This window comes from Penicillium hordei, assembly GCF_028827395.1.
Source record: "Penicillium hordei strain IBT 12815 chromosome Unknown utg000006l_segment0_segment0, whole genome shotgun sequence".
Classification (NCBI taxonomy): domain Eukaryota; kingdom Fungi; phylum Ascomycota; class Eurotiomycetes; order Eurotiales; family Aspergillaceae; genus Penicillium; species Penicillium hordei.
In genome coordinates this window covers 1,000,928-1,027,770 of record NW_026623147.1, presented here as the reverse complement: position 1 = coordinate 1,027,770, position 26,843 = coordinate 1,000,928, and the positions used below count along the sequence as shown (strand labels likewise).

Here is a 26,843-nt window from a genome sequence, read left to right as displayed (position 1 = left end):
CATAAAGCATATTGAGCACTTCAGACCAAAAGTTTCTGTTTCTTTAAGCTTATGGCATGGCTGGTGTGAGCACGGGCCTTTCCTACATCAACTACATCGAGCCTTTCTAGTCCTGGGTATATGTGGAATTCGTGGTATCAATTTCAAGCCAGCATAATATGACACAGGCTAGACTGAAGAAGTGGTAGTAGATTGGAAATCATAAAAGATAAACCGAAAAAATGACTTAAGTCTAAATTAAAGTCGTCCCGAAACATCATTTCTAAATAGAATACGCGCTTTTAGGCACAATAAATGCAGCATGTACATGGCGATGAAAGCAGTCCGTCACGCTTCTCCTGATCAGAGATGTGGAACGCGTCCACTTGCAAGAAGAAGATTCACAATGCTCATGATACCTTCACCCAAAATGAGGCCGGAGGCAAGGACGACGACAGTCGAGGAGGCGGCATCTGCTTTTTCGGATGCCTGCTCAGCAGTTGTTGATGATATTTGCCCATCCTGCAACTCAGTCTCTATAGAAGATCCCATGCTAGTGGCGTTTCCATTGGCCACTTGTTTATCCGTCTTCGACTTAGAGTGCTTGCGCGCCCACCACCATGCAATAATACCACCAATAGCTCTCGCCAGGGTAAATGAAGGCTCATTGAACATACCAACGGCAACGGCAATACCGCCGGGGATCCAAGCTCTCCAGACAGGCGGTTTCCCATTGCGCGCAAAGGAAGGGGACGCAGCTGCGATCCTGAGTGCGGTGAGGAATGCCCACACGATACCAGCAATTACAGAGACTTGTCCAGCCATTTCGGGCAGCCCTTGACCAGTCACAAGGCGAGCAGTGAAGATCCAAACATACGCGGTGGGTGTCTGGAACATTTCGCCCGGCACCTCATATACGTTCACGTACAATTTGTATACGGCAGTCGAGAGAACTGCACCCACAAGACTGCCGATTATCTGGCCGTAGAACTGGGCTTTGGGGCTTGCGCCGAGTAGATGACCCGTCTTCAAATCTTGCATCATATCACCGGCTTGTAGCGCTCCTGACTCGGAGACCGCACCGGCGAGCAGGTTGGTCACTAGTGCGGTCCGTCTGGAGAAGTGGGATGCTGGTGTGGCGAGTGAAAAGAGAAGTTGTGTAAGCTTGCTGATACCTGAAACTGGGTTGAGGTCGGTCTCGCCAAGAGCCCGGACACCCATAATGGATAGGAGTACCGCCAGTATAGTCGCCAATGTCGATAGAAAGGGGGAAATGATTTCACCAAAGACAAAGTGCATGCATGCGACATTCAGGAGTAGAGTCAGGGGAAGGAGAATCACTACTGTGCGAGTCGATATGAGTTGAGATGGCGGTGCATCTTCCTCTTCCTCTTCCTCTTCACTTGTGGTTATTCGTGTGTGGTGGGTGTCATCATTGTCTTGAGACAAAATATGAGTCTCTGACTCCAAAGCAGAGTAGTTGATATATGAGTGCTGAGAAGATTGCAGTCGAAGTGCAATCCACTGACCGGCGCGAGTGGATCGGAACTGGGCCACCCATCTTGGAGAGTAATTCACGATAGGCTTGAGCAGTAGCCACCCAAGACTAACAAGTGAATCGGCAAGCATGATAGCTAGCGATATCCAGACAATCCATGCTTTGCTGCCATTGTTCCAGTCCTGAACCGGGCCTGGGGCCCAGCCGCGGGTCTTAGCCAGCGGTGATAGGACGCCCCACCCCAAGACTGCCCCGAAGAGCATGTGCATGCACGTTGATGGACCCATAATAATACCTTGACCGATATACGCGGGGGACGGGTTAAGGGTCCACAGCCAGTTGTTCGCCATGCCCGCGCCAAACAGAGGGATGGTATGGACTAGAGGGACAAAATAGGAGAAAAGAGTCTAAGTTTGTTAGCATATATTTTGCGGAGTCCAATTTGGGGATATTCACATATACACCCGACACCGTAAAAGATCCAACTAATAGTCGCATCTTCGAGCGCCAATCTTGCTCCTTGGACGCTTGATCTTCAGCATCGCCATCCTTTAAAAGGCCTGTGTCTTCTTGTGATTGGCCAGCTGCTTCGGCCTCTGTGCTTATAATCCCCGCACGGGAACTCTCTGGTGCTATAACCTTTTCGTTGTTACCAGAACCATGCAAGACCTTGAGCATCAATGCCGAGGCGGTACCACTCGGGAACCGCAACTTCTCTCGAACGATGACCTCTTTTCGCAGTGGAACCGCAAATACGACACCGAAGAGACAAACTCCCAGACTCCAGATAACCAGCTTCCAGAAGCCGAGTTTTAGAGGACCTCCTTCGCCTTCTCCGCCATCGCCTTCGGGTCCATCTTCGCCAGGCTTCAACAGGAACTCCAGAGCAGGGATGACGCCAACAAATCCGCATCCAAGTGGCATCGTTCCCACTGCACCAGCAACCGTTTGTATCAAAACATTCTCAACCGGCGTGAAGGGGAAAGACAGGTACTTGGATAGAACCTTGAAGACCGAAAAGCCAATCAAGGCCGAGGGCATGGCCATTGTGCTGATCCATCCTGTCTGCAACCCGAAGTAGGTATTCGAGAATGTGATGAGGGCACCGATAATAAGACCGACGAGAAGTGAGCGCGGGGTGAAGCTCTGAGGGGATGTGGCGGAAGCTTGGTGGTTTGGTGTGGGATCATCGATGGGATCTGTAGGCGGCTGACCCAAGGACGGCCTTCCCATAGTGCGATGGCCCTGTTCGGAGGCATTGCCGTCCATACTGATGGTCTGATAATTCATGGGACCGACCGATCAGTCATAGTGAGGTGAATGTTTGCGGAGAGGTCTAACACTGGGAAACTGCCGGGTTGATAAGCACTGCTGATTAATGCGATATCGACTGTCGACATAGATAAGATCACCTGACGTCACATTTGTTTATCCGTCATTTGCCCTAAGTGCTTCTGTCATGGTATTGAACTAACCTTATATGGGGATCTGAAGGGAATTGATGATAGCTTTCTACTATTAACTAGATATTAATCGAGAACGAACACTGTGTTGGAGACTTGGGGTTTTACACTATCAGCATGCAGCGTACTCAACAACAAAGCTAGAAATTTTCACACCAAGAGCCAGTGATAGCTACAGCCCGTACCATCAGACACTTCAGAGTGTTTTTCATTACCCGATTATCTGAATCATGAAGTAAATAGGGGCAAATACAACGGCAATCAAATCACTTTGAAGGATAGAAACGGGATCTAAACCTAATTGGGATACAGGCATCGGGGTCTAAACCCAAATGGGAACTGTATCATTTTGGCCTGGCTCCTTCCAAATGTCATATTCTGGGGTTCCTTAGCTACTTCCTATTTATTTCCTCTTTCCTCTCCCTCTCCTTATCCTGTTTTCCTTTCATCGTTCTGCTTCTGCTTCTGCTTCTCCTTTTCATTCCTTCTCCCCTTTCTCCTGTATCGGTCTTTACCATCATTTGACTGTGAGTGTACTTTGTTAGCATCCGTTGGTTTTCCATGAACTCAATTAATATCATATTTCAAGTTCTCAAGATGGAAGACCAAGTCAAGTCTCGCCAAAAACATGACGCCCATCAGGTTGTTGGCAAACCAAATTCGCACGATGACTTCAAGCAAGCGCAACTCGCTGCTGGTTGGATCCCGGGTATGGATCCCAAGGTGGACTACGCACAGCATTTCGAATTCGGTGGTTCACTTGGAACCTTGGCACTTATGACTGGCTTCCCGTTGCTGATGTGGTACATGTGGATCGGCGCTACCTACTATGATGGGCAGCTACCTCTGCCGCAAAACGGAGAGTCCTGGGCCGTCTTCGGAAAGCATCTGTGTCACCTTGTTTACACTGGTGCGTTCCCACACTTCAGGGCGTGGCGCATCTACTGGACATTCTACATCTTTGAGGCAGCTTGCTACATCTACATGCCTGGATTCACGTGCTATGGGAAGCCTCTTCTCCATCTGCAAGGCAAGCGGCTGGAGTATTATTGCTCGGCTTACAGTAGCTTGTACCTTACAATCGCCGTTGTTGCAACTCTGCACTACACCGGAATTTTCCCAGTTTACACTATCCTGGATGAGTTCGGCCCTCTGATGAGTGTGGCGATTCTTTCCGGATTTCTCGCCAGCTTTTTCGCTTATTTCTCTGCATTTGCTCGTGGCGCCCAGCATCGCGTCACTGGTTACCCAATCTATGACTTCTTCATGGGAGTCGAATTGAACCCACGTATGTTCGGGATCCTGGACTTTAAAATGTTCTACGAAGTCCGTATCCCATGGTTCATGCTCTTGGGTTTGAGCTGCGCGGCTGCGACTCGCCAATATGAACTCTACGGATACGTTTCTGGCGAGATTTTGTTCCTTATCATGGCACACTTCCTTTACGCCAATGCCTGCGCCAAGGCAGAACACTTCATCACTACCACATGGGACATGTACCAGGAGAAACTGGGATTCTTGTTGATCTTCTGGAACATGGCTGGTGTCCCTATGTCTTACTGCCACTGCGTTCTGTACTTGGATCGTCGCCACCCATCGACATATGCGTGGAACAAAACTGCATTGGTGGTATTGTTTGTCTCATATCTTTGTGTCTACTGGGTCTGGGACTCTGCAAACAGCCAGAAGAATGCTTTCCGCATGATGGAGCGAGGCAAATTGGTGAACCGCAGAACGTTTCCCCAGCTTCCTTGGCGACAGGTTGACAACCCAAAGACACTTAAGACAGAGAAGGGTGATACCATTTTTGTTGACGGGTGGTATGGATTGGCTCGCAAAGTCCATTACAGCTGCGACATGTTTTTCGCTTTGTCGTGGGCACTGATCACGGGGTTCGACAGTCCCTTTCCCTGGTTTTACCCGATCTTCTTCGCCGTCATGATTACCCACCGTGCCATGAGGGATATCCACAAATGTAAAGTCAAATATGGAACGACTTGGGATGAGTACGAGAAGCAGGTTCCATGCCTCTTCATTCCGGTGAGTTCTCGCTGCAACCTTTCCTTTGAATCTATATACTCACTACTGGCAGTATGTGCTCTAAGTCTCTCTGACTTGCAGGCACCCCTGATTGTGGTTGGGCTATTTGTGGCCCACCAGTGCCCCTTGTCTGCATTCTGCAACAGCGAAGCCTGTAGCACCACCCCGTACCTACAGATCAAATAGCTGAAGATATCATCTTTAATTTCTACTTCCACAGTTTAAAGAGACTTGTAGATCGCATTATCACGTCAGCTACTCTAGAGATTATTTTGACAAGTTGTATGACCCCGGGAATGGTCCACCCGGGAGAAGGGTTTTTGTGACTCTCTAACTCCTTGCAATCCCACATTGAAAGTTGCAACGGGCTACCAGGGTACCTTTTTCTATATGATCTATGCTGTAATTTCTCCTGGAGTCTACCAAACTACCTAGTTTCCTGCAATTATTAACTTCGGGTCCAAAAATGGATACCGAACTGGCCTTCCACATCAAGGTCATGCATCGCCAGCTCTTCCCCAACCCTGGATCTCACATCTCACATACATGGTGAACGCCAGCTACCGCATAAGTCACATTACAAGAATAAAGTTTGCCACAATCAAGACCCGACTATTCACCGACTCCGCCCTCTCCGAGGGAGCTCGGTGCAGACGGACTCACCGCGGTAGCGCTTGTTGGAGACGGAAACCCTCCAAAGACCGAAGTGATCGGGACTCCCAGTATGAAGAAGTAGAAAGACGATAGCCTTTGGACGCCCACCACCAAAGACGGGCACGATGTAAATCCGGTTGAGGATGAAGACCGAGCTAATAATGGATGTGTCGATCAAGTGCTTCTCCAACATGCCTGTACGGATTATGATTCGGATTACTAAAGAAGACAGTGGTGCCTACTGGCTGAAACAGGGGTTCACTGTTGTTGGTAGCCAGAGGTGCCCTAAGGGACACTGGGATTCGTTAGAAGAGTTTACTATGTGGGCTATGGTACGAGAGTTGTCAACAATATAGATGGTGGTTGAATGTTAGCCTAGCGAGTATTCGTTGAGGTATTGTCTACTTCTGTCTATATGTGCTTACATATCTTCCTCAATATTCTCTACGCTTTGTGGACGCACTTGTGATAACTGAACATTGTATTGCAAGGTAACTATCTCATCGCATCTTACATGTCAGAGTCCAAAGGTCTTTCCGATCTCATTTTCCACGCCAATCAATCCTGCTTGAGATGATATTTCTTCAATGAAAAGGGGCTCGGTGGCGGGCCATATATTTCAGCGAGAAGACACGGGCTTTGCATTGGATCTCCGGGTTTGATCATGAACTCTACGATGTACAGCCCTGTCCGGGATTGAATTATCTTATCATGGATAATAAGATCAAAGTCGCCCCATGTTCTGGCTATGCTGGAGTAGACTGGGTAAGGCGTCTCGTTTGGGGCTCCGAAGAATGAAACGGATTCTGAGTATCTCCAATGACCAGAATCCTGCTGTTGGTATTCCATCGCGTGCATTATACTTTCAACAATGGGTACTCCCTCGTTAATCACAAAGATGATAAGATTGAGTTTCATATCGATAATGGCTTTCAAGCCATTTTGGGCCTTTTGGAAACCTTTGGCTCCTTCAAAGAGAATGGTTCGTCCGTGTGAAAGCAGGTAGTTTGTTTTGGCAAGGTCTTTTTGCGCTAAAGCCACACCCATAGTGGTAGCAAGTATGTGTCCGGGTGCCTTTCCGGCACCAGGATTGATGAGTATTGTATCTCGCGGCAACACAAAACAGCGTGCTCCATCCTGGGCTGTTTCAGTTTCAGTTAGGATAATATCCCCTGGACGGAAGAAGACAGACATCCGTCGCCAAAATGTGGAATGAATGTCATGTTGAAGTAGTGCAGTCGTTTTCTGAGTTGGAAGCATTTCAATGCTACCGCGGACACTGGGCAAATCTGGGTAGGGCGCAAGATCACGCAGTTTCCTCTCGCTCAGGCAGTTTGAAATCTGCTGAAGCACAGGCCGAGAAAAGAGTTCGTACTTCTGGTCCCCGATAACAACAGAGTTTCTGTTGAATGTGACTGTTTCTGCTGTCTTCGCCTCGAACACGGCGGGAAGAGCCCACTCAATCGTATTCAGAGGTCCAATAAGGAGAATCAGGTCGGAAGATCTGAAGTATGAACCGTATATGTCGAAATCCGAGATATCGCCATGGAAGTTTTTGAGTGTTTCATCTACCACGCCTCTGCTGAACTGGGTCGCAGCAGTTGGAAATCTAGTCTTTTTCGCCAGCTGGTTTGCTTCCTTGATAAGACCACAAGACGGAACACCTGAATCGACAAGAATCATGGGCCGTTGTGCGTGCTTGATCTTGCTCATGATACTGGCCAGTACTGTCTTTTCCATCTCAGTATCGTGAGGCGGAGTGTTGAAGTCCAAGCGCTGAACGAGTCCTTTGACCGGGACCATACTGGTGACTAAGTCTTCCGGTAATTCAATGAAAACAGGCAGAGACTGCATGATACATCCTCGAATGGCGGTATCAATCTGGGCAGTCGCCTCGCTAGGATGAACAAGAAACTCTTGGGTGATGGTGATTTTCTCGAAGCAGTCAGCGAGCATCTGGAACTCATCGGGTTGTCGAGAAACATCAGGCTGGGTGTCGAAGAATGAATGGTGGAATTTGGAGGCCTGCGCTTGCGCCTTGCGTTCAGGTGTTCCAATCACGAGCACAACTGGGACTCTATCCTGGTACGAGGCAGCGATTGCCGTCGAGACTGACGATGGCATGTTCTCAAATGAACATATCAGAGCGGCAATGCCCTTGACTCGTGCATATCCATCTGCGACAATCCCAGCATTAAGATCGCTACGGTGGGCGACCAATTCAAGTCCTGTATCGGTAGCTTCCCTCAGTATTGTGATGTTGTGGTTTCCGGGGACGCCATGCACGGCGTGCAGGCCAACTTGATGAAGGCGTTTGAAAATATAACCTGCGAGGGTGATATTGTTGGACACGTCGGACATGATGAATAGGCCCAAGGTTCTTCTAGGTTCAAAGGCTCGAGTTGCCAGGGACAAGCAGGAGACAGGACGGTAAACGAAGAAGTTGAGCTCTTCCAGACCTAGGAAGGAAGGGCTAAGGAAGATCTGACTGATACACGAGATGTTGGCCAAATTCGCTAGCGATCAATCACATAGTAATGATAAAAAACGCTTGGAGTTGCCTGGGAAGCAGTGGAGTGAGAGAAGGAGTTAATGAGATAGGCAAGAAGGATGATTCGGTGTGAAGATCAATCGTGTGACTAGAAAGCACGTCTTGATTATGTTTCATCTTGACTTGATCACAGGATAGGTGTCCTGGGCAATAAGTCAAAACAAAGTTGAGAGTAGCAATAGCAACAAGCTCCCTTTTCCGTACTTTCTTCATATCTATATGGTCGTTTTGCTTTCGTGCATATCTTTTTCGGTGGACTTTGTTCTTAATATATTCATACATATCTTTTGAAGTTCCTTTCCTCTATACATTTTTGAAGTGTCGTCTCACATCGTCGTCTTCTTGGTATAGGATCACAATGGTTAGCCCCAAAAGGTAGATCTGTCAGGCATCGGTCCTTCGTATGTAGCCATTAGCCTTTTTGGGTTGATCCATTAGTCTTCACTGTGGTATCCCCTGAATAACACATACAACTTTTTCCCACCGTTGCGATTATATTCACTCCAAATGATACAGAATATTGTAGCAAGCAGTATTCCCCCCCCCCTATTTCCATTTCTGTAGCCTACTTCTGGAAGATAACCGGGCACTCTCACCGCTTCGCTATGTGAGTAGTAACTAGTCAGGCGTGATCAAATAGAAATCTGGGTTTCCCCTTCCTTGAGCGGTTATTTTCAAGTGTGGAAGTATAAACTATTAAATAAGCTCAACAAATTCCCCATGAATCTCTTATCACAGCTCCATGAGGGTTATACAACATATGGTGAACGCCAAGACATATAACGTTGGGATCCATAGATCGGCCCTGGAGGAGACTCGGGCGCCAGTGGGCCCGGCCCCGGGGGCTGAGAGCATGTGTAGTCCCAAGCGAAGCCTAGGGCCCAGTCTATATACCGGTGCAGCAAATGACCTTATGTAATCACACATGTGCAGTGGCCGGAGTTTCCGTCCAGATGACACATGAGTAATCACAATACCTATCACGTGCCGGCTTATCTGCCTCGGCCCCAACAAAAGGGGATTCACGTCGCCATCGGTGATCGGCAGGCTCGGCTTTGAGACTTATCAATTCAGGTGAGATTAGGCCCGCCAATTCATTCCTTGTGAAACATTCTGTCTCTCATTAAATGTGTTTTGGCCGACTCTGCCTGATTCCAATTGATCTCATCTCCTGAGACACCTATAGATGAACCCGAGTATATCTTAATTTCAAGTCTTGTCAGCGTACCTGTACAAAACAGCCGGACGTTTTTTTCTCTGGTCGTTTCCATACAGCTCAATTTCTGGGTGTTTTATTATGGAGAATACCCGCGAAATACTAGCTGGCGTAATGTCGCTGGTCTCATGGAAGAACCTGGCCTTGCTTCTGGCAGTGATTAATTTGAAAAACCTCCCATTTGCCTGGCATGTAAGTGTTCCTTGACCCCTTGCTCGATCATAAGAATTGACTTCCTCCCCTCGATATGTTACACTACTAACCGAATTAATAGTTCCGCGTGCTGTTTTACTTCGTAGGCAACCTACGTTTGAAACCTGGTGCGCCACTTCTCCCCAAGGGGAGACTTATCGTGGACTCCCGGGGCAAACCAACACATCCCATCTTCGTGCCATGCATGGTCACATCTCGCACGCCGTTGCTAGAGACCGATTACAATCTGCACAAATCAAACAGCACTTACTTCACGGATCTGGATATTTCGCGTACAGCGCTCGTGACCCGAATTTACAGTCCTGGTGTCGGCAATGTGAGCAAGGAGCTAGACCAGGAGTTCCTAGCCGTGAGCAAGAAGGAGGGAAAGCCGGCACCAAGGCGCAAGCCGGTTTCGATCGTGCTCGGATCTGTTTACTGCACATTCAAGCGCGAAATTAAGCCATTCGAACTATATGAGATGCACTCCAAGGTGATCTCTTGGGATGCAAAATGGATGTACATCTTGACTTGCTTCATGCGACCTGCACCCCGCAATGGCGGCGAAAAGGTCGTCCTTGCTGTGGCCGTTAGCAAGTACGTCGTCAAAAAGGGCCGGCTGACTGTCCCCCCGGAGCGGCTTCTACGCGCTAGCGGATTCCTCCCCGCGCCGCCCCCGGAGAGTGAGGCTAAAACCGCACTAGCGGAGGCCGACTCCTCGGCTGAGGCTTCCGACGTTGGCACTCCTGCTAGTGGCGAAGGTATTACGGCCATGGAAGGCGTGGATGGATCGTTAGTTCGGGAGGTATTGAAGATGAACAATGACCAGATTCCTAGCCAGGAGACACTGGATAAGCAGCAAAAGGAGAATAGTGACTCGTGGAATGTCGAAGAGTGGACCTGGGAGCGCATTGAACAGGAACGCCTGCGGGGACTGGAGGTTGTCGATGGATATACTAATTTGGACGCCAAGCTGTTCGAAGAATGGGTGCAGTAGTTTTAAAAAACTATAACATATATAGTTGGTGCTGATATAGAGAGTGATGATACAGAGGGTGATCCAAGCGCCTTGATGGTTCTAACTAATATTTGATTTTGAGATCCGGACCCTTCATACATCCACAGAACTGCAATTTAATTTCCAAAGTAAGACCAACATGGCCCGCACTTGCACATTTTCCTTTACAAAGTTCATATACAACAGATACGATATAAAATTGTGGTATGATCCCGTGCTTAGAACGTTTGATGTCGAGACAACAACTTCAAATAGACCCGGGGTTATGCTTCGCACAGGAGACGCAGAATGTGAGAAGAAACCCCTCCGAGCGAGCTTGGATTCAAATGTCATCCAATTCCATATTAGGACTGAGGGAATAGGATTTTATCAGTGGCAATGATTGTCCTGGGAAGCTAACCTATATATCTGAGTCTAGTCCATAGCTAGCGGCATTACACAATATCTCCCAAACCTAGCTCGTTGCGACACTATCAACTTCCGTCAGTCAAAGAGCTTGATTTTATCGCTATCACAAAAAGCAAAAAGCCTGGAGAATACTGGCGCTGGCCCTCAATGTCCGGCGTCATGGGATTACAAGCCCACCCCCCCAACCTTCTCCTTAACGCTGAATATAGAGAAGAACTGGCTTCAGGGGATTAGATGTCTTCAGTTGAGGCAATTGATACGAAAGTGTTGCAGAGGCTGCATATTTATTTTTTTAAAAAGGCTATACAACAATTAGCGTTCGAGATAGGAGGGTAAGGGGTAGAGAAAGAGTGTTAGAGTGGGAAACTCACTGAACGGCTGCACCAACAGAAGAAAAGGGGGATAACCAATGCGGGATTACGTAGTTCGTGTATTCTTTACAAGGGAAGGGTTGGCCTTACGATAAAATCATGCGTGACAAGTGAAAATCTACTTGGCACCCCGATCCAATTCCTTGCGCGGAAGATGCGAGACCACGCCAGATCCTGGGGAGGCTATAGATCAGATACAGCTCTCATCACCTGCTAGCAACGCCTATTATATAGGACCATCGACTCGCGCACCTGGTCTTTCATTTTATAAGGTGGTTATCCGACCATGGTTGGGGTTGAGGATTGGTGGAACATCAGCTGGAGATCAGCAAATCTGCGCGGGTTTCGGCATTTGCTAGTATTGTCGTGAGATAAGCTAGGAATCCCGAAAATACAGAGTACAGGGTGCCAATGTGCTCGATGTCCCGCCTCGTTCCTACCGGCCGTGTCAAATATCGCCTTGCACAGCCTCGATGTCATAACTTTGACCAACGAGGCATCTATACCATCAAATAAGAACGACAAGGCGTAGCACCTGCAATGTAACAGAAAGCCAGGTCGCGACCGAATATGGTTAAAGTGACAAGTTGGATAGCTGAAATGGTATAGGTTGCATGAACAAACTTGGAAGGTACCAGGGTGGACGTAGGTGAAATAGTAGATTATTGAGCCATAGACGAGCATGTCGCCAGGTTGAACGGGCGTTCACCGGTGTTTAGAACGAGTAATATGAACACACTCTCGGAGGATAATTTATCGTGTCGCTCGAAAAAGTACCCTCAAAGTCTGACCATGCTCCTAGAACCGCTATGTACGTTAGATGCCAGATTATCATGGTTTAAAAGCTGCAACAATAGAGGCAAACAGGACCCAGCCGCAACTTGCGACCAGGAAATAAATTAGGGGCCGGGTGGGTACTACGGTTGGGTGTTCCGGTTGGACGATCAAAATTGCAGGGGTGCAGAGATGCATGCAAGATAGAGGGAATGGAGAAGTGAAAAGAACTATATGCCAAGGTGGTACTGTGTTGAGACGCTAAACCCAGAAAGGCAACACTAACTCGAACAGGCAATACCTTTAGATATATGCATATGTATACATCCATAAGTAGAACAATATAAGGACCTGTGGAAATGATGCCGAAAATGACAGCTTCTGGCCCAGAAACGGGTTGCCTTACCATCGCCCCATCACACCGCACCTGCCCAGGTGATCTTAGCGCCGAGCCTCAGCCAGTTGTTCTCCTTATTTCCACTCACCAAATCTGCGCCGAAAATGGCACTCCTTTATAGCAACTAGAACCCGCTTTGCCTGACCAGTTCGGGCGTTTATAAGATGTTTCTTGTTTCTGCTCTCAGCTACTATCACATTCGGGCTATTTATCGTCCTCCAACCCTGCAAGTTGACCTTGGCGTGATTGTTTTTTAAAGTACAGACTTTGAATCCTGAACTTAATCCTCGCTTACTCCCATAGCACTTGCGTCGGGCATAAATAATAGATCCAATTAATTCACCGACTGCAACAGGTTCAGCCAATGAAACAACACAGCGAGTATTAGTTCCCTTCGTAGAAGACAAACATCTTACATGGTCCCCATCTTCACACGCAGTGGGATATAGCATGCTGTTGGCTCATACCGTGGCCACTCTAGTCTATTACAGATAGTTTGTTTAAAAGGTTATCTAATATTCAGCGTAGGCTATTTCAGAATCTAGAGACTGGCTAATGTATTGGTAACTAGTGATCTTCATATGTGATCCACCGCGCCGGACCACTGGGTTTCACACTGCCGAAACACAGGAAATATGCCGTTGGTCAAGCAACAGCGTACTTTCACCAGTTAACGCCACCATGTAGTATTTATGTCCGTGCGGGCAGCTTGGAGCTAGTATGGGGTAGTGGAGGCCAGTGATGATCCTGCGGCTCACTAATGCCACACCCCCGAGAGGGAGGTGATGGGTAACCCCGAGTTGTAGGGGCAATCATGGAATTCAAATGTTGCCCTTTGGTTTATGACAAAAGGTTGTAGGGCTACCGCGGTTATGTAAGGGTATATGAGCTGGACAGTGGTTGTAGCTGTCTTATACACCTCCAGTTCAGAACAAAGCAATATACGCAGTCAGAAATTAGTATATGACGTGGGGTCTGTATACTCCGCCGATAACTCCGTTAGAGTGATAAGTGATCGGATTAATACGCGAATTAACTCTGTCATAGACTGTATATTCACACATCTTTTGAAACTGATAGGGCCATGGAATGCCATGGAATGATGATTAACTAATTGTACAGTGTGCAAATTCATCATGCAAGTAGCTAACGTGGTAACTAACTGTGGTCACCTTTTAGTGCAGCGCGGTCCCGGAACGCCGGCACCAGTAAATCGATGCATTAGGTCATATATAATCCTTAAATATCCTGAACATCTAACTATTTATGGATCCATGGATAATCCATAGCTTTCTGACTAATTATCCCTTTTAATTATTTTCCACACGACCTAATTCAGGGGGCATCTTTCGAGGCCGACCACAGTTCAACTTCACTTGTTTCTGTATTACCACCTCTTTGTACTATAAGATACATAACTTCACTTTATCTCCTATATCTCATTTCTACCATGCGATTTTTTTATAATTCATATTTGGCAAGGTACCCTCGTTTATCTATATCTAAGGCTAAAGATGAATATGAATTTTTTGGGCTATAGACAATAAAGTTGGTCCAACTACAATATATTACATAGATTGTACGGAGTGTATCGTACGGAGTAGAGACGAGAAATTGTTAAAATTGGGGAAGTAATCTATTTATGCAATAAGGATTATATAATACTATTTTTCCTGATGGATCTTAGCGAGGTCTAGGCCTGCGGATAAATGTAAGACCGAATGTTTATCCTTGCTCAACTAAAATCTGACCACGTGCAGATATATGCAACCCCAGCTCAGTCCCGTACTCCGTAGATACCGACGGAATTAAGGACGGAAATCCTGTATTGGGGGCCATAAGAATAACCCTTAAGTGATGGTCCATAGCGTAAAGCTGTCGCCGCGTCATGCAAGCAGGGGTATAATTCTGAGGCTGTTAAAGACAGATACATATGTACTTAAGGAACTCTGACACAGTGTAGGTTTTGAGTTGATGTCCAAGCAGCCATGACTGATACTGGCACTATACACTCTTCACAACCATCTGTGAGCAAGCGCTCAGCATGTGATCGCTGTCGGACGCAGAAACTGGGCTGCATGCGGGTCAATGGACATCCCACCGACGCATGTTTGCGGTGTGTGCGCTCCCAAGTCGAATGTGTTACCAGTTCGTCCCGGAGGCCTGGTCGACCCACAAAAGCTGCCGCTGCTACAAGTTTGAGCAGCGCGGGAGGGTCTCCTCGGCGCAATGATTATGCTCCATTAGGTCCGCTGGACGTGGACGTGGACGATACATTCGACTTCGCCGCCCTGGACGTGCCTTACGAGATCCCGTCTAGCTTTTGGGGGTCGACCGATATCGCAAACCTTTACCCTGATGACTACTTTCCCGATTCAGGGATAGGCGGCGATCGCTCGCCTAGCACACCTGCCCTTGAGTTCTCCCCTTCCGCCGATAACGCCGGCCCATCGCGCAAATACCGCATACAACTGGCACATGTACATCACACCCTATGTAAACAGCTGTTTCGACTCCAATCCAGCCATTGGGACCTTACTAAGGTGCTACCCGTCGCCTATGTTCACCACGTTCAGTCTTCTGAGTCCTGCACTAATTGTGCCAGTCCCTCCTCCAACCCCCTCGCCATTGTCGCAACTATGGCTGCTGAATTTGTGGACATATTATCTGCCCTTATGCCGCCGGACCTCGATCCACACGATCGCTGTTCATCGCATCCTAACCCTCACTTAAGCAGCCCCGACCTCCTAATCATCCTCTCCTGCTACCTCATTCTCATTCATATCTATGACTACATTCTTGCGCAGCTCCTAGCGCAAGTAACAACTAACCCCGCGGCCCTGGATACGGCTCTCCAGTCCGCCCCAGTGCTCTCCCTCGGCGGGCTACCTGTCCCACCTGCCCGGCATCTCCCAGCTTATTTATTGCTGGTGTTGTTCAACAACCAGATTACGCCCATTCAGGCTTTTCTCGGGCTGCCTGACTCTCTCCGGGTTTCGGATGCCGAGGAGGTGTGTGCGACCCCGATAGGTGGAAGGTTTGGGCAGGAGCAGAGGGGTGGGCTTTTCAGTGGGGCAGGGGGGCAGGCTCTTTGCATGGCCTTGGTGCAGGTTGAGATAGAGCAGGCTGTTGGTAGGACAGGTGGTTTGGGCGTTATTTCCGCATTCAAAGAGAAGAGAGCGAGAGTCCTAGAGTTATAATCCCTCGATATACGCGTTGATAGAACATAATGACTCGGCTCAACGTGCCCGAGTCTCGGGAGTTGGGGCTGAATGGGTCTAATGCAAATCTTTTGATTTGTGTATAGCCTTTTTTCTATAAGATTCACATACAATAGGCACTTTGAAATTTAATATCCAACCCCTTGCCTATATATCAAGGTCTAGATATGTGATTCGGTCGGATTCGTGTCCTAGAATAACAGTAGATTGATTAGTTTCGATAGTCGTGACATTATTGTCAGGTGGAACTCAAAATGAGCTCATCGTCATCACAGCAGAGTCAGTAGCTGGAAAAACTGATCTTTCCCTTGGAGCTCCTCTGGAGCTGCGAGGATTCTAACGGATTAGAGGAGATATTCACCAATCCCAGATTGGTTCTCAAGGTCTTTCCATCGTCGGAAAATGTGACAGATTTCACTTTTTCTGCAAGGTCAATCGCTTTTTCATGAGCCTCCGAAGCGGAGTTCCACAGGGAAGTTGAATGATCATCCGTTGGGAGCGCTATGGTCTGGCAATCTGATGAAATGGCAACTACATTGACGCTGTTGGCCTGACTCCAAAGGTGTGCGACCATGCCATACAAGCAACGTCCCAAAAACGGATTCTGCCTTTTTATAACACTAGTACCAACTTTTGAGCGTTAACCACTGCTATTACTGGAGCAACTCTTCTGATCTATTCAGCACTTCTTGCGCTTTACTAATGTCATGATAGCAGATCAGAAAGGAAGATAGGGATATTAGGCGTTAAGAAGGCTCAGGTTCGTCCCCGTTTTGCTAGGATCTTTTATATCTCTTACTCTTTTTGAATTGTACCTCACGTGTTTAGCGCTGGCCTGCACTAGTTCTGTAGTAATTGCTTTTTCCAACATGGCGGCGGGGGTGCTGAAGAAATTATCTACCCGACACATTCTCAGTACACAATGGGAGTCACATCATGAAAGTGTCGGATACGAAGTCTTTCAGGCGCAAAAGGGTCTTTCGTGGGCACGGGGACCACGTAGAGAGCCCGTCATTCGCACCTGATTGCAAATTCTTCGCCTCACGCGGTCAAGATGATACAATTCGACTTTGAAATGCAGGTTCTTGGGCTTTCATGTATGTTATCAAATCGGGTGAACAATCAGGGAGTTTATTGGTCTCATTACCGACCAATTCCCACCTTGAGATGTGTAGACATTGGTGACAGGGTTTAGCAGCTGGGTAGCAGGATATAGACGTAGGGATCTAATTCAAGTTTAGATTTAGATCTACCTTGTCATACCGCTGAGTTGGGATTTGCTTATGTACAAAAACACTTTGCAGCCACGTAAGAGCTGCAATTCCATGTATATGTATGTATCCTGACCACATTGTTCAATTATAGAAAAGTGAATGAATATGAAGGGCTTAACTTTAATCTCATATCTTTCATTTCTAAAATCCATTAGAAGTGTACAGTTGTAAACTGCGGACTTATGAATTGCCTGTTCGGGTTAGCTTTCCCCTTTGGGTTTAGCACCACAATGCGCTGTTCTATAGACGTTCGGCGACTAGAGAAGCAAGTCTTTCCAAAGGGCTAGGTTAAATACCCCTCCATGACTCGGTATATCCAATAAACCCGTCAGAATGCATCGCTTTGACCTTGTCTATCTACAGCAAATAGCTTAGCGCCTATAACAGACCAGCTCCTGAAAGTGGCACCGGAAAAGAGCGAAAGTGCAAATCATGTTGAAGCCAAACTTGAGAGTTACTGTACCAGCCAGGCAGATCGATTGCCCAGTTTTGGATGAAGCTGGAGAAAGATATGCACGAGGAGAGCTCCAGCCATGAGGGTATGATCACATCTTTTAAATGATTCTGAACTTGAAGTACCTTTTATATGTGTATCCCATAGAAAAGGTACCTAAATCAAAATATTTGCAAGAGACCTGTCCTACCACCCATACTGTTCGGCCGAGTAAAACAATTCAACATCATCGAATATATATAGTTGGCTAGAATGGTAATTCAATCCTTCATTCTGTCAAGGAAACGAAGGTGAAAAAAAAGAAAAAGAAACATCAAAAACTGCTCTACTCGCGCAGCATCCGTGGGTAGTCTGGCTGACCGGGGTCATCCATCCCCTCAATCAAGGCAGCAATACCTCTGTTCAACCCAGCGTCCACTGCCCGTGCAGCCCACACCCAAACAGCAAGCACCTCAACCTTCGCACCTCCAGTCCTCTCCTTGACAAACTCATCCATCCTCTCCAACGGGATAACAACATCCCCGACCTCATGGACATACTCGACGCCGCCTTTCTCCGGCGTAATCCTATTTCCGAACACACGCTCCAGAATATTCCCTCCTACATTCTTCGAATAGACCAGGTCCAGCGCCCCCCGTAGGTTCTTTAACGCCGGCACAGCACGCAGCTTGATCATGTAGTTCACCAAGGCATTCATCCAGTCCACTGCGGCCGCAGCGTTGACTGCGTCCTTGCCCTCTCGGATGATCGTTGAGGGTCGGTGAATCCATACATTCACCCCGTGTTGCTCTGCTAACTCCTCGAGCAACCTCTCGCTAGCCCACTTGGCGGCAATGTACCCATTTGACCCGTCTGCGGGGGGTAGGCAGTTACTCGCTGAGACAGGATGGAAGGAGGTAACGTCCGCGAAGAGTCCGACACCGACAGTGGAGAGATAGTGGATTGGAATCCTGCGGGTCATGCACAAGGAGATCAAGTCACGGGTAGAATCTGTGTTTGCAGCTTTGATGGCATGGTAGAATTTCAGGTGCGAGGTGTCAGCGCCGTTGTGAATGACTACGTCGGCGCGGGTGAAAATGGTCTTTGCATCGGTGCGGGACAATCCCAAAAGGGGAAGGGTTAGGTCGCCTGAGTAATATGTTATCTTATGGTGCCGAGGGAGCTCGCCGGATGCGAGGCGTGCTGTGAGACGGCGGGTGGCGACGCAGATTATTTCGTGCGTCTCATTGTCCGCAAGGAGCTGGGAGAGCAGGTGGCGGCCAAGGAGACCAGTGACGCCTGTGAGGACGATAACGTGCGGGCGTGGTGCTGGTGGATTGAGGTCTGTGTCGACTAGGGTTGGAGAAGGGAGGCTGATTTCGGCCTCCCAGTCGATCTTGCCATTTGCAGATGCTTTTTGCATGCGCGAGGGAGGGCGCGTTATGGCCGGTGTGGGGGGCTCTGTGTTCGTGTTTGAGCTACTGGATGGGGAGGAGTCTTCCTGCGAGTCCTCAGCCGAGGAACTGTTCCTTTCATTGTCGTCATCGCTCCTTGCCTCTAAACCGGGAGTAGCAGCAGCAACAGCAACAGCAGAATCAGGGGGAGGGACCTCGTCCCCACCGCTAAGCCCCAAGAGAAGAGTAGAAGGAACTTGGCTGGCAACAAAGTCGGCGAGCTCGGCCATAGTGTCGTTTCCCATGATCTTTAGGACAGGGATGCTGACCTCGAAGTTCTTCAGGAACCACGAGCGGATGTCGACGGAGACTAACGAGTCCAGGCCGATGTCGCGGCTACGCAGCGCCATCAGGTCCTCGTCAGGCGTAGTCATCTGCAGCACGTTGCGTAGCTGGGCGGCGAATGTCCCTAATAACCTTTAGCATAAACCACGTGGATGTGGATGTAGAGGTGAGAGCATGACTTACCCTTAACAACCTCCAGAACAGCACCCGGAGACTTACACTCCACCAACTGATCCCGAATAGAAATCGCCGCATCCCCACCACCCACTGCGCCGCTCTCCTGCGTCTCATGAATTACAAACGCAGAGAAGGTAGGGTTCGCCTGCCACCTAGGCGCATTAGGTCCTCTGGCCGCAGGAATATCCAGTAAGCCCGTAATCAGCTCCGCCTCATCACCACTATCTGGACGCCCCGCATCAATTCCCTCAGCAAACAGCTGGTGGTAATCCTGCTCAGACAAATGCATCAGTGCCATTTTCGAGACGGTGAGGTCTAGCGCCTTGCTGGACTCGCGCTCCATGTAGCCTGCGCCAATGATGGCGCCGATGTCGATGGCTACGGCGGAGAGTCCGCGCTTGCGCCGTTGTGCGGCGAGGGCAGTCATAAAGCAGTTGGCTGCCGAGTAATTGGCCTGTCCGAGATTACCGATCACGCAGTTAATGGAGGAGAAAAGGATGAAGAAGTCGAGGGGCGTGGCTGCAAAAATACGGTCTAGGTGGATGCTGCCGTAGACTTTAGGGCGGGACACGTCGCTCATCTGGTCGAAGGACATATTTTGGATGGAGACATCGCGGAGGACCATGGCACCATTCAGGACTCCAGCAATGGGAGGCAGGGTCTTGACGATATGCTGGTGGGTGGCGATGAGGGCGGGTTCATTGGTCACGTCGCTGTTTACGTCAGTCCTAACCATTTCAGATGAGTCTATACACTGAATTTACCATGGGAATATTTTCACAAAAATGCCGTTTTGCGCGTGGTCCTCGATCCACTTAGGCGAGATATTGGGGTTACGACTGGTCAGCGCCAGATATTTGGCGCCACGCTCAATCATCCAGTCACAGAGCGAGATGCCCAGGGCGCCGGAAAGACCACACATCCAGTAGGTCTTGTCTCCCTTGAAGAAGGTCACCGAGTCTAGGCGACTGATTTGCACAGGGTAAGAGGATGACTGGGTCCAGTCGATTATGGCGACGGGATCACCCAGGGTCGCCTGCTGGAGAAGATCGTGAATGGTTACGGCGGACGAGATTGTGCCATTGGTACCAATCTCAATGCTATCTACCGCACGTTGAAGCAACTGCGCGAGCGAAGAACTAGTAGACAGGCTGCTGCTTTCCCATCCACTGGGCGAGTACAGAGTTGAAGCAGATTCTGTTCTGCAGTGTGGAGGAAGACTAGATCGGATTGTGGCTGCATTCTCCGAGGTCTCGATGTCCAGTTCAACAAAACAGGCGGTATTGGAGGGTATTAGCCGTGTGATCTCTGCATGGCTCATGTAAGGTGCCAATGTTGTCGCTGAACCGGAAAGCTCGTGCGAGGAGTCCTTGATAATTAGGGCTTGGACTCCCTTTCTTGACGCCTGGGTCGTGATGGCCTTGGCTAGGAGCTCGGTTGGGTTATGCACTAGGACAGCCTCACCGTCAATAAGTGGGTCAATAATTGCCATCGCAATCAATCGTGCCGCACAGTCGGCCACGATATCTGCGCCCGACAAGGTCGAGAGGGGACATGCGATGAGAGACTGCTTTGGCACCTCGACCACGGACTGCAGGGACGGCACCAAGGCCAAGTATTGGCCGTTGGTCTCGACATCGCGGCCAAGTGCAAGGAATCTGTGGCCGTGTGTAGTCCGGAGGGCAGAGCTCACAGCGTGGCTAACTTGGAGTTTGCTGTGGGTTTTCGAGTCTGCAGGGACCCGCCACCTAGACACCTCCCGCAGCGACCAACCTTCGGCATCGCGCTGAAGGACCGACGGGCGTTCGGTGATGTCACAATGGTGCACGATGGACCGTCGGGAAGAATTGTATCGGTCGTTGCGAGCAGCAATAGGCTGCAGACGGGGAACAGACTCCTGCCCCTTGTTCTCAACAACAATCTCCGGTTCGACTGCCCAAAGCAGTTCGTCCCTCTCAGCCTCACTGAGGCTGCCCAGTTTCTGGAAGCGGAGGATCATCTCGACCATGTGGTTGTGGTCTACGTGCGCCAGATCAGCGACGTCGACGTTCTGGAATTGCAAGCCCAAGATCTCATGGACAGCGGTTCTCGCGAATCCCACGGTCATGTTGGTGAAGGGATCATCGGCTAGTCGGCCGCTGGTCACCCAAAACAGCTTCACATTGGGGGCAAACATGCTCTTGAAAGCAAAGAACTCGTCTGGCGTGATACCATCGAACACCGGCTTGTCGAGCTCCGTAAGGTTCACGACCATTGAGTCAGGCGCAAGCACACTGAAGTCTACCTCAGTGAGCTTCTCAAACACGTGCAAACTTAGCGTTTTATCCTCCAGGCTTCTCTTGATTGACGAGGATAGCGGCTGCGTCGCCGCTGTACTGCCGCCAACAATGACCAAATTGCTGATGGGAGCCGTCTCCAGCGCCTGGGGCTTCAGGGGCTCACGCAAAAAGCTCACTTTGTCGTCGACAGCCTGCGCTGCAAACACCGTCATGCCGATAACATCCTCGAACCCTTTGGGTGCCGTCGAGTCAATGCCCGCGAACCCGCTCAGCCGAAGAAGCCTGTCCCACTCTGCCGTCGAGACAAACGGTGACAGCGGCCGTCCGCTGTCCACACCCAGCCACCAACCGGGGAGGGTTCCAAAGATAAAGCCTCCGGTTCCATGAGGTTGGCCGTTGTTGCTGCCATCTGCAACGACAAGGAATCCACCTGGTTTCACCAACTTGCGGATGTGCTTCATTGTCAGTTCCAGGTCGGGTGTGGCGTGGATCACCAGCGAGGCTACAACGACGTCGTAGCTGCCCTCGGTGTACCCCTGGGTTGTAGGGTCCTGGCCGCAGTCGAAAGTCTTGAAGACCATGCGGTCCTTGTAGTCAGCGAACACCTCGGCACCCTTCTCGAAGAACCCGCTAGACACGTCAGTGAAAGTGTAGCTGGAGAAGTTAGAGCCCAGATGGCGCAAGATCCGTTTAGTCGCACCACCCGTGCCGGCGCCGATCTCAAGAATATTTAGATGAGGGTACCGCTCCGCAAGCTGCGAGATCGTCCTGCTCATCCACAAGCCGGACTGTAGGAAACCAAATCCTTTCTCGTAGTAGTCATCCAACACGTTGTTCACGCGGAACTCCTCGAGCATGTTGGTCTCATCCCTGAAAACCCGTGGCATCTGCTCGCCGACCAAATGCATAACACGCACATCAGAGAGATCTGCGAACGCTGCTGTCGCATCGAGCATATCCTGTTTCGAGTCATTGAGCCACTCCTTTCGTGCCCATCGATGCTTTCCAGACTCAACGAGGTTGGTAATATGCCGCGCATAGCGCAGGTAATGGATATGCGGGCTCGTGGTTCGCAGAGGTGAGTCCGCAGGAACCTGGAGGTCAAACTGGCGCAAGTAGTAGGTGGAAATACGCTCTAGCGCCATCAGAGTATCCTCGTGGCGCTGGCCGACAACCGTGTCCGCCGCGGCCAGATCCCCGTCGAGACTGCTCTTGACCCAGTGGTACTTTGAGAACACCTTGCGGTCGCCACCGCTGGTGCTGGAGCCAAGTGGAACAAGCTCTACAGCTTCCATCTGTACCGCTGCATGTGGCGAGCTCGCAGTATACAGGCTGACATCGCCAAGGAAGCCTGGAGAGTCGCGTGTGTCCAGGGTTGAGTCGGCGACCATGTCTGTCATAGATGCGCAGCGGGCTGGGTTGACGCGGATACACCCGATCTTTGTGGGGAGGTGCATGGTCAGTAACTGATCGTCATCCGGGTAGCTGTAGGCTAAAATGAGTGATTGGATAACGCCGTCCATTTCTGCCGGGTGGACAAGCAATGGGGGGCCGAAGGCGTCTCGCTCAGCGGGTTTCACGCCGCAAATGCTCTTCCCTAGCTTGCGCCGGAGGCTGTTGAGGGATTGGAAGGGGCCCTGGAAGCCGTAGCCGAGGGTTGCGAGGAAGGTGTAAAAGCGCTCTGGGTCGACGGCGATGGTGTGTGGGGGGATTGGGGCGCGTGCGGCGAGAGTGGCATCTGACGGTGAGCCTAGGCCAATCTCGAGCTCGGCCTGTGCGACTAGCACCATTTCCTCTGGCCGAAGGCCGGCTGAATACGTGAACTGGGCGCGGAGGCGCATGTCGCCGGTAGAGCGAATGTCAGATAGACATGTCACCACGTCAATTCCGGCGTCATCCTGACTGAAGGTGAGGGCCTGGTGGATTACAAAGTCCCGGAGCTGGATGAGGCGGATGCTGCGTTCGCCTGCTAGCACCGTAGCCGCCTCTAAGGCTGTGCAGATGTACCCGGCTGCTGGGAAGACAGTCTGGCTTTGGACCTGGTGACCGGATAACCAGGGAAGTTCACTTGCGCGGAGAAGCTGAGCCCAGCTCAAACGCTGCTGCGAGCTTTCTGGTAACTGCGTTCCTAGCAGTGAGTTGAACGGCGCTATGGCGGCTCGCATTTTGGCTGATGCGCGGGTTTCGTGTCGGTACGACCCCTCGTGGTTCCACTGGTACGCGGGGAGCCCCTTAACAACGCGCCTGGGGGTTTTGATCTCACTCACAGCGACGTCGTATTTATCCAGAGTAAGATCTTGCTGGCTAATATGGCACCATAGGAAACCGAGTGTCGATGCCGTGGCCGTGATGGCATCCGAGCCGCGCGAGAGGACTCCGCTGTAGGGTATGGATTTTTCAAAAGTTTCCTGAACCGTCTGGCTGGCAGGTCCCTTTAGAGCAGGGTGTGGGCCGACTTCAAGGGCGAGATCAAAGTCGCCGGTTTCGAGCGTCGCCCTCAATGCCTGGTGGAACAGCACTGGCCGTACCATGTTATCCGCCCAGTACTCAGCGCTGAGCGCCATGTCAGGGGTTACCTGACGGCCGTAGACACTGGATACCCAGGGGATGGAGTTGGCCTTAGGCTCGAGGGCGCGAACGCCGGCAGCGCGCATGGCCTTAACATAGGGTGCAACGCCTTGCTGCATGTGGTGTGAGTGGTAGGCGCGGTCGACCTTGAGCCTGCGGTTAAAGATCTGCTCGTCATCTAAGATAATCTTGACCTCGTCTATGGCGTCCGAGTCGCCAGACAATGTCACGCTTGAGGAGGAGTTCACAGCCGCAACCACAACACGCCCCTTCAAGGTCTTGTCTTCGCAGAGTGCCCTGGCATCTTCTTCCGACAAGCCAGCTGCCAGCATTGCTCCCTTCATGGCGTTTGGATTGGCACGGAGCACTTGTGAGAGGAGGTGGCCACGGAAGTAGGCGACATAGATGGCGTCTCGGGCCGTTAGGTAGCCAGCGGTGTACGCGGCGGCGATCTCGCCGGACGAGTGGCCGACGACAGCATCAAACTGGACACCCGCAAGGCGCAGGAGATCAACGAGCAGAATCTGGACAGCAGTAGACAGTGAGGAGAATGCACCCTGCACCACGCGGGACGACTCTGCCGCGGCGAGGAGTTCCGTCTCTAATGACCAGTCAGGTCGCACCTCCTCGGAGAGTTCGTCAAGGTGGGTTTGGAGCTGGCGAATGATATCCCTTGCTGTGCTGGATTTCTCAATCAGCTCCGCGGCCATGCGAGCGTATTGTGCTCCTTGGCCGGTAAAGACCGCTAGCACTTTTCCTCGCTTGCCAGCAGATGTGGTTGAGAATCTCACGCCCAGCTCCTCCATCTTTGTGCCTTCTAGCTCTGCCCGGATCTTCGATGTGAGATCGCTGGCGGACGTGGCGGCAAAGGCAACGCGGTAGGGGAACGCTGATCGGCGGCTTTGTAGAGTGTGGGCCAGATCCGTTAGCGAGATTGAAGGGTTCATTTCGAAGTATTCAGCATGAGCTCCTAGACTGACGGCCAGCGATTGGCGAGAGAGGGCGGAAAAGACAAAGGGGGAGACGGCGGGGGGTTCAGCATCGGTCGAGGACTTCAAGTTAGAACTAGACTCGTAGCTTTCGAGGATGGCATGGGCGTTGGCGCCTCCAAATCCAAAGCTGTTGACACTGGCTCGGCGTGGCTGCCCAGGGGATGGTTCTGGCCACGGCTTGGGTGTCTGCACGATTTGCAGGTTTTTTGTGAAGGGTGCAATCCGATCACTGAGGTTATTCAAAAGCATGTTTGGGGGAAGAGTTGAGTGTTGCAACGCCAGAGATGCCTTCATCAGCGCAGCGACACCGGCTGTACCCTCTGTATGGCCGAGAATCGTCTTGATGGACCCGACATAGAGGGGCTCGCCTTCTTGCTTTGTGGCATACTCGTCACCGAAAAATGCTCTGGCGATTGCCTCGGCCTCGATAGGATCTCCGGCTGGGGTTCCTGTGCCGTGGGCCTCGAAAAATTGGGGGCGGTCCGACTGTTTCTGTAGGTCAAGTCCTGCTTTGCGGTACGTGCTGCGGATCAGGGCCTGCTGTGCTGTGGCACTGGGCATGGTAATGCCCGTTGTGGCACCATCCTGGTTCAGACCGGTCTCTCGGATAATACATTCAATGTCATCACCGTCTGCAATCGCCGCACTGAGGGTCTTCAGCACGACAGCACCAACACCGTCACCGCGGGCGTAGCCGTTCGCATCTCTGTCCCACATCTTACTGCGGCCTAGTTCTTGGAGTCAGGTTTTAATCCATGTCAGGGGTTAGTTTCAATACTGACCATCGGGAGAAAGCATCTTAAGCTTGCTTTCCATCACATAGTTCTCTGGTCCGAGGCAGAGATTGGACCCGCATGCGAGAGCGACACGGGACTCACCAGACCGGAGGGACTGAACTGCCAGGTGCACTGCAACAAGACTGGACGAACAGGCAGTGTCGAGGGTAATGGATGGCCCGTGCCAGTCAAAGAAGTAAGAGATACGGTTGGACATGATGCTTCGTCCAACACCAGTCGCGCTGTACGTGGGGGCCGTGTTCACTGTCCCATTGTCAGCTGGCGGCAGAAGCACCTACAAGGTCGTACTCACAATCTCGCACCAGGTTAGCTTCATAATCAGCACACATAACGCCAACATAGACAGCGGTATCGCTCCCGCGCAAGGCATCAATCGTCAAACCGGCCGACTCCAGCCCTTCATAGACCGTCTCCATCAGGAGGCGCTGCTGGGGATCAATGGCCTTGGCCTCAATGGGTTTGATGCCGAAGAACTCGGTGTCAAATGTGGTAACATCCTCCTCCAGAAGGTACGAGTGGCGGATGTTGCTGTGTCCGTGATAGGCCGGATTGGGGTGGTAATAGGCCTCGGCATTGAACCGGGACTTGGGGATCTCACTGCGGACATCGCGAGGTTTGCTCAGCAGCCCCCAGAGCTTTGACGATGATGTCGCTCCGCCGGCGAAGCGGCATGCACTGCCAACCAGGGCAATGGGCTCGTTTATTGGCGTGGTGGATGACATGATTAGTTGAGTGAATGCAGGATGTTGAACTGTGATGAATGAAAGCTTGGAGTCTGATTAGAAGGCACAATGTCTATGTA

The 26,843-nt window shown here is 50.5% G+C and overlaps 7 protein-coding genes across 7 annotated transcripts; 3 read left to right on the top strand and 4 right to left on the bottom strand.

The window, feature by feature from the left end:
* Nucleotides 1-342: 342 nt before the first annotated feature.
* On the bottom strand, nucleotides 343-2,746 carry N7537_011063 (OPT family oligopeptide transporter; the record flags this gene model as incomplete). The annotated part of the gene is made up of 2 exons (XM_056902117.1): nucleotides 343-1,884; nucleotides 1,940-2,746. 2 exons carry the CDS (start codon nucleotides 2,744-2,746, stop codon nucleotides 343-345), a joined length of 2,349 nt encoding a protein of 782 aa, XP_056747404.1.
* A 791-nt stretch (nucleotides 2,747-3,537) lies between these two features.
* On the top strand, nucleotides 3,538-5,044 carry N7537_011062 (uncharacterized protein; the record flags this gene model as incomplete). The annotated part of the gene is made up of 2 exons (XM_056902116.1): nucleotides 3,538-4,980; nucleotides 5,033-5,044. 2 exons carry the CDS (start codon nucleotides 3,538-3,540, stop codon nucleotides 5,042-5,044), a joined length of 1,455 nt encoding a protein of 484 aa, XP_056747403.1.
* A 552-nt stretch (nucleotides 5,045-5,596) lies between these two features.
* N7537_011061 (uncharacterized protein) lies at nucleotides 5,597-5,827 on the bottom strand (the record flags this gene model as incomplete). Its single annotated transcript, XM_056902115.1, has 1 exon — nucleotides 5,597-5,827. One exon carries the CDS (start codon nucleotides 5,825-5,827, stop codon nucleotides 5,597-5,599), a length of 231 nt encoding a protein of 76 aa, XP_056747402.1.
* A 365-nt stretch (nucleotides 5,828-6,192) lies between these two features.
* On the bottom strand, nucleotides 6,193-7,995 carry N7537_011060 (uncharacterized protein; the record flags this gene model as incomplete). The annotated part of the gene is made up of 1 exon (XM_056902114.1): nucleotides 6,193-7,995. The coding sequence occupies one exon, from the start codon at nucleotides 7,993-7,995 to the stop codon at nucleotides 6,193-6,195; it is 1,803 nt and encodes a 600-aa protein (XP_056747401.1).
* A 1,520-nt stretch (nucleotides 7,996-9,515) lies between these two features.
* On the top strand, nucleotides 9,516-10,590 carry N7537_011059 (acyl-CoA thioesterase; the record flags this gene model as incomplete). The annotated part of the gene is made up of 2 exons (XM_056902113.1): nucleotides 9,516-9,593; nucleotides 9,676-10,590. 2 exons carry the CDS (start codon nucleotides 9,516-9,518, stop codon nucleotides 10,588-10,590), a joined length of 993 nt encoding a protein of 330 aa, XP_056747400.1.
* A 3,959-nt stretch (nucleotides 10,591-14,549) lies between these two features.
* On the top strand, nucleotides 14,550-15,761 carry N7537_011058 (Zn(II)2Cys6 transcription factor domain-containing protein; the record flags this gene model as incomplete). Its single annotated transcript, XM_056902112.1, has 1 exon — nucleotides 14,550-15,761. One exon carries the CDS (start codon nucleotides 14,550-14,552, stop codon nucleotides 15,759-15,761), a length of 1,212 nt encoding a protein of 403 aa, XP_056747399.1.
* Nucleotides 15,762-17,835: 2,074 nt separating this feature from the next.
* Nucleotides 17,836-26,763, bottom strand: N7537_011057 (Polyketide synthase; the record flags this gene model as incomplete). Its single annotated transcript, XM_056902111.1, has 5 exons — nucleotides 17,836-19,352; nucleotides 19,412-20,118; nucleotides 20,170-25,972; nucleotides 26,027-26,284; nucleotides 26,334-26,763. 5 exons carry the CDS (start codon nucleotides 26,761-26,763, stop codon nucleotides 17,836-17,838), a joined length of 8,715 nt encoding a protein of 2,904 aa, XP_056747398.1.
* Nucleotides 26,764-26,843: the final 80 nt, after the last annotated feature.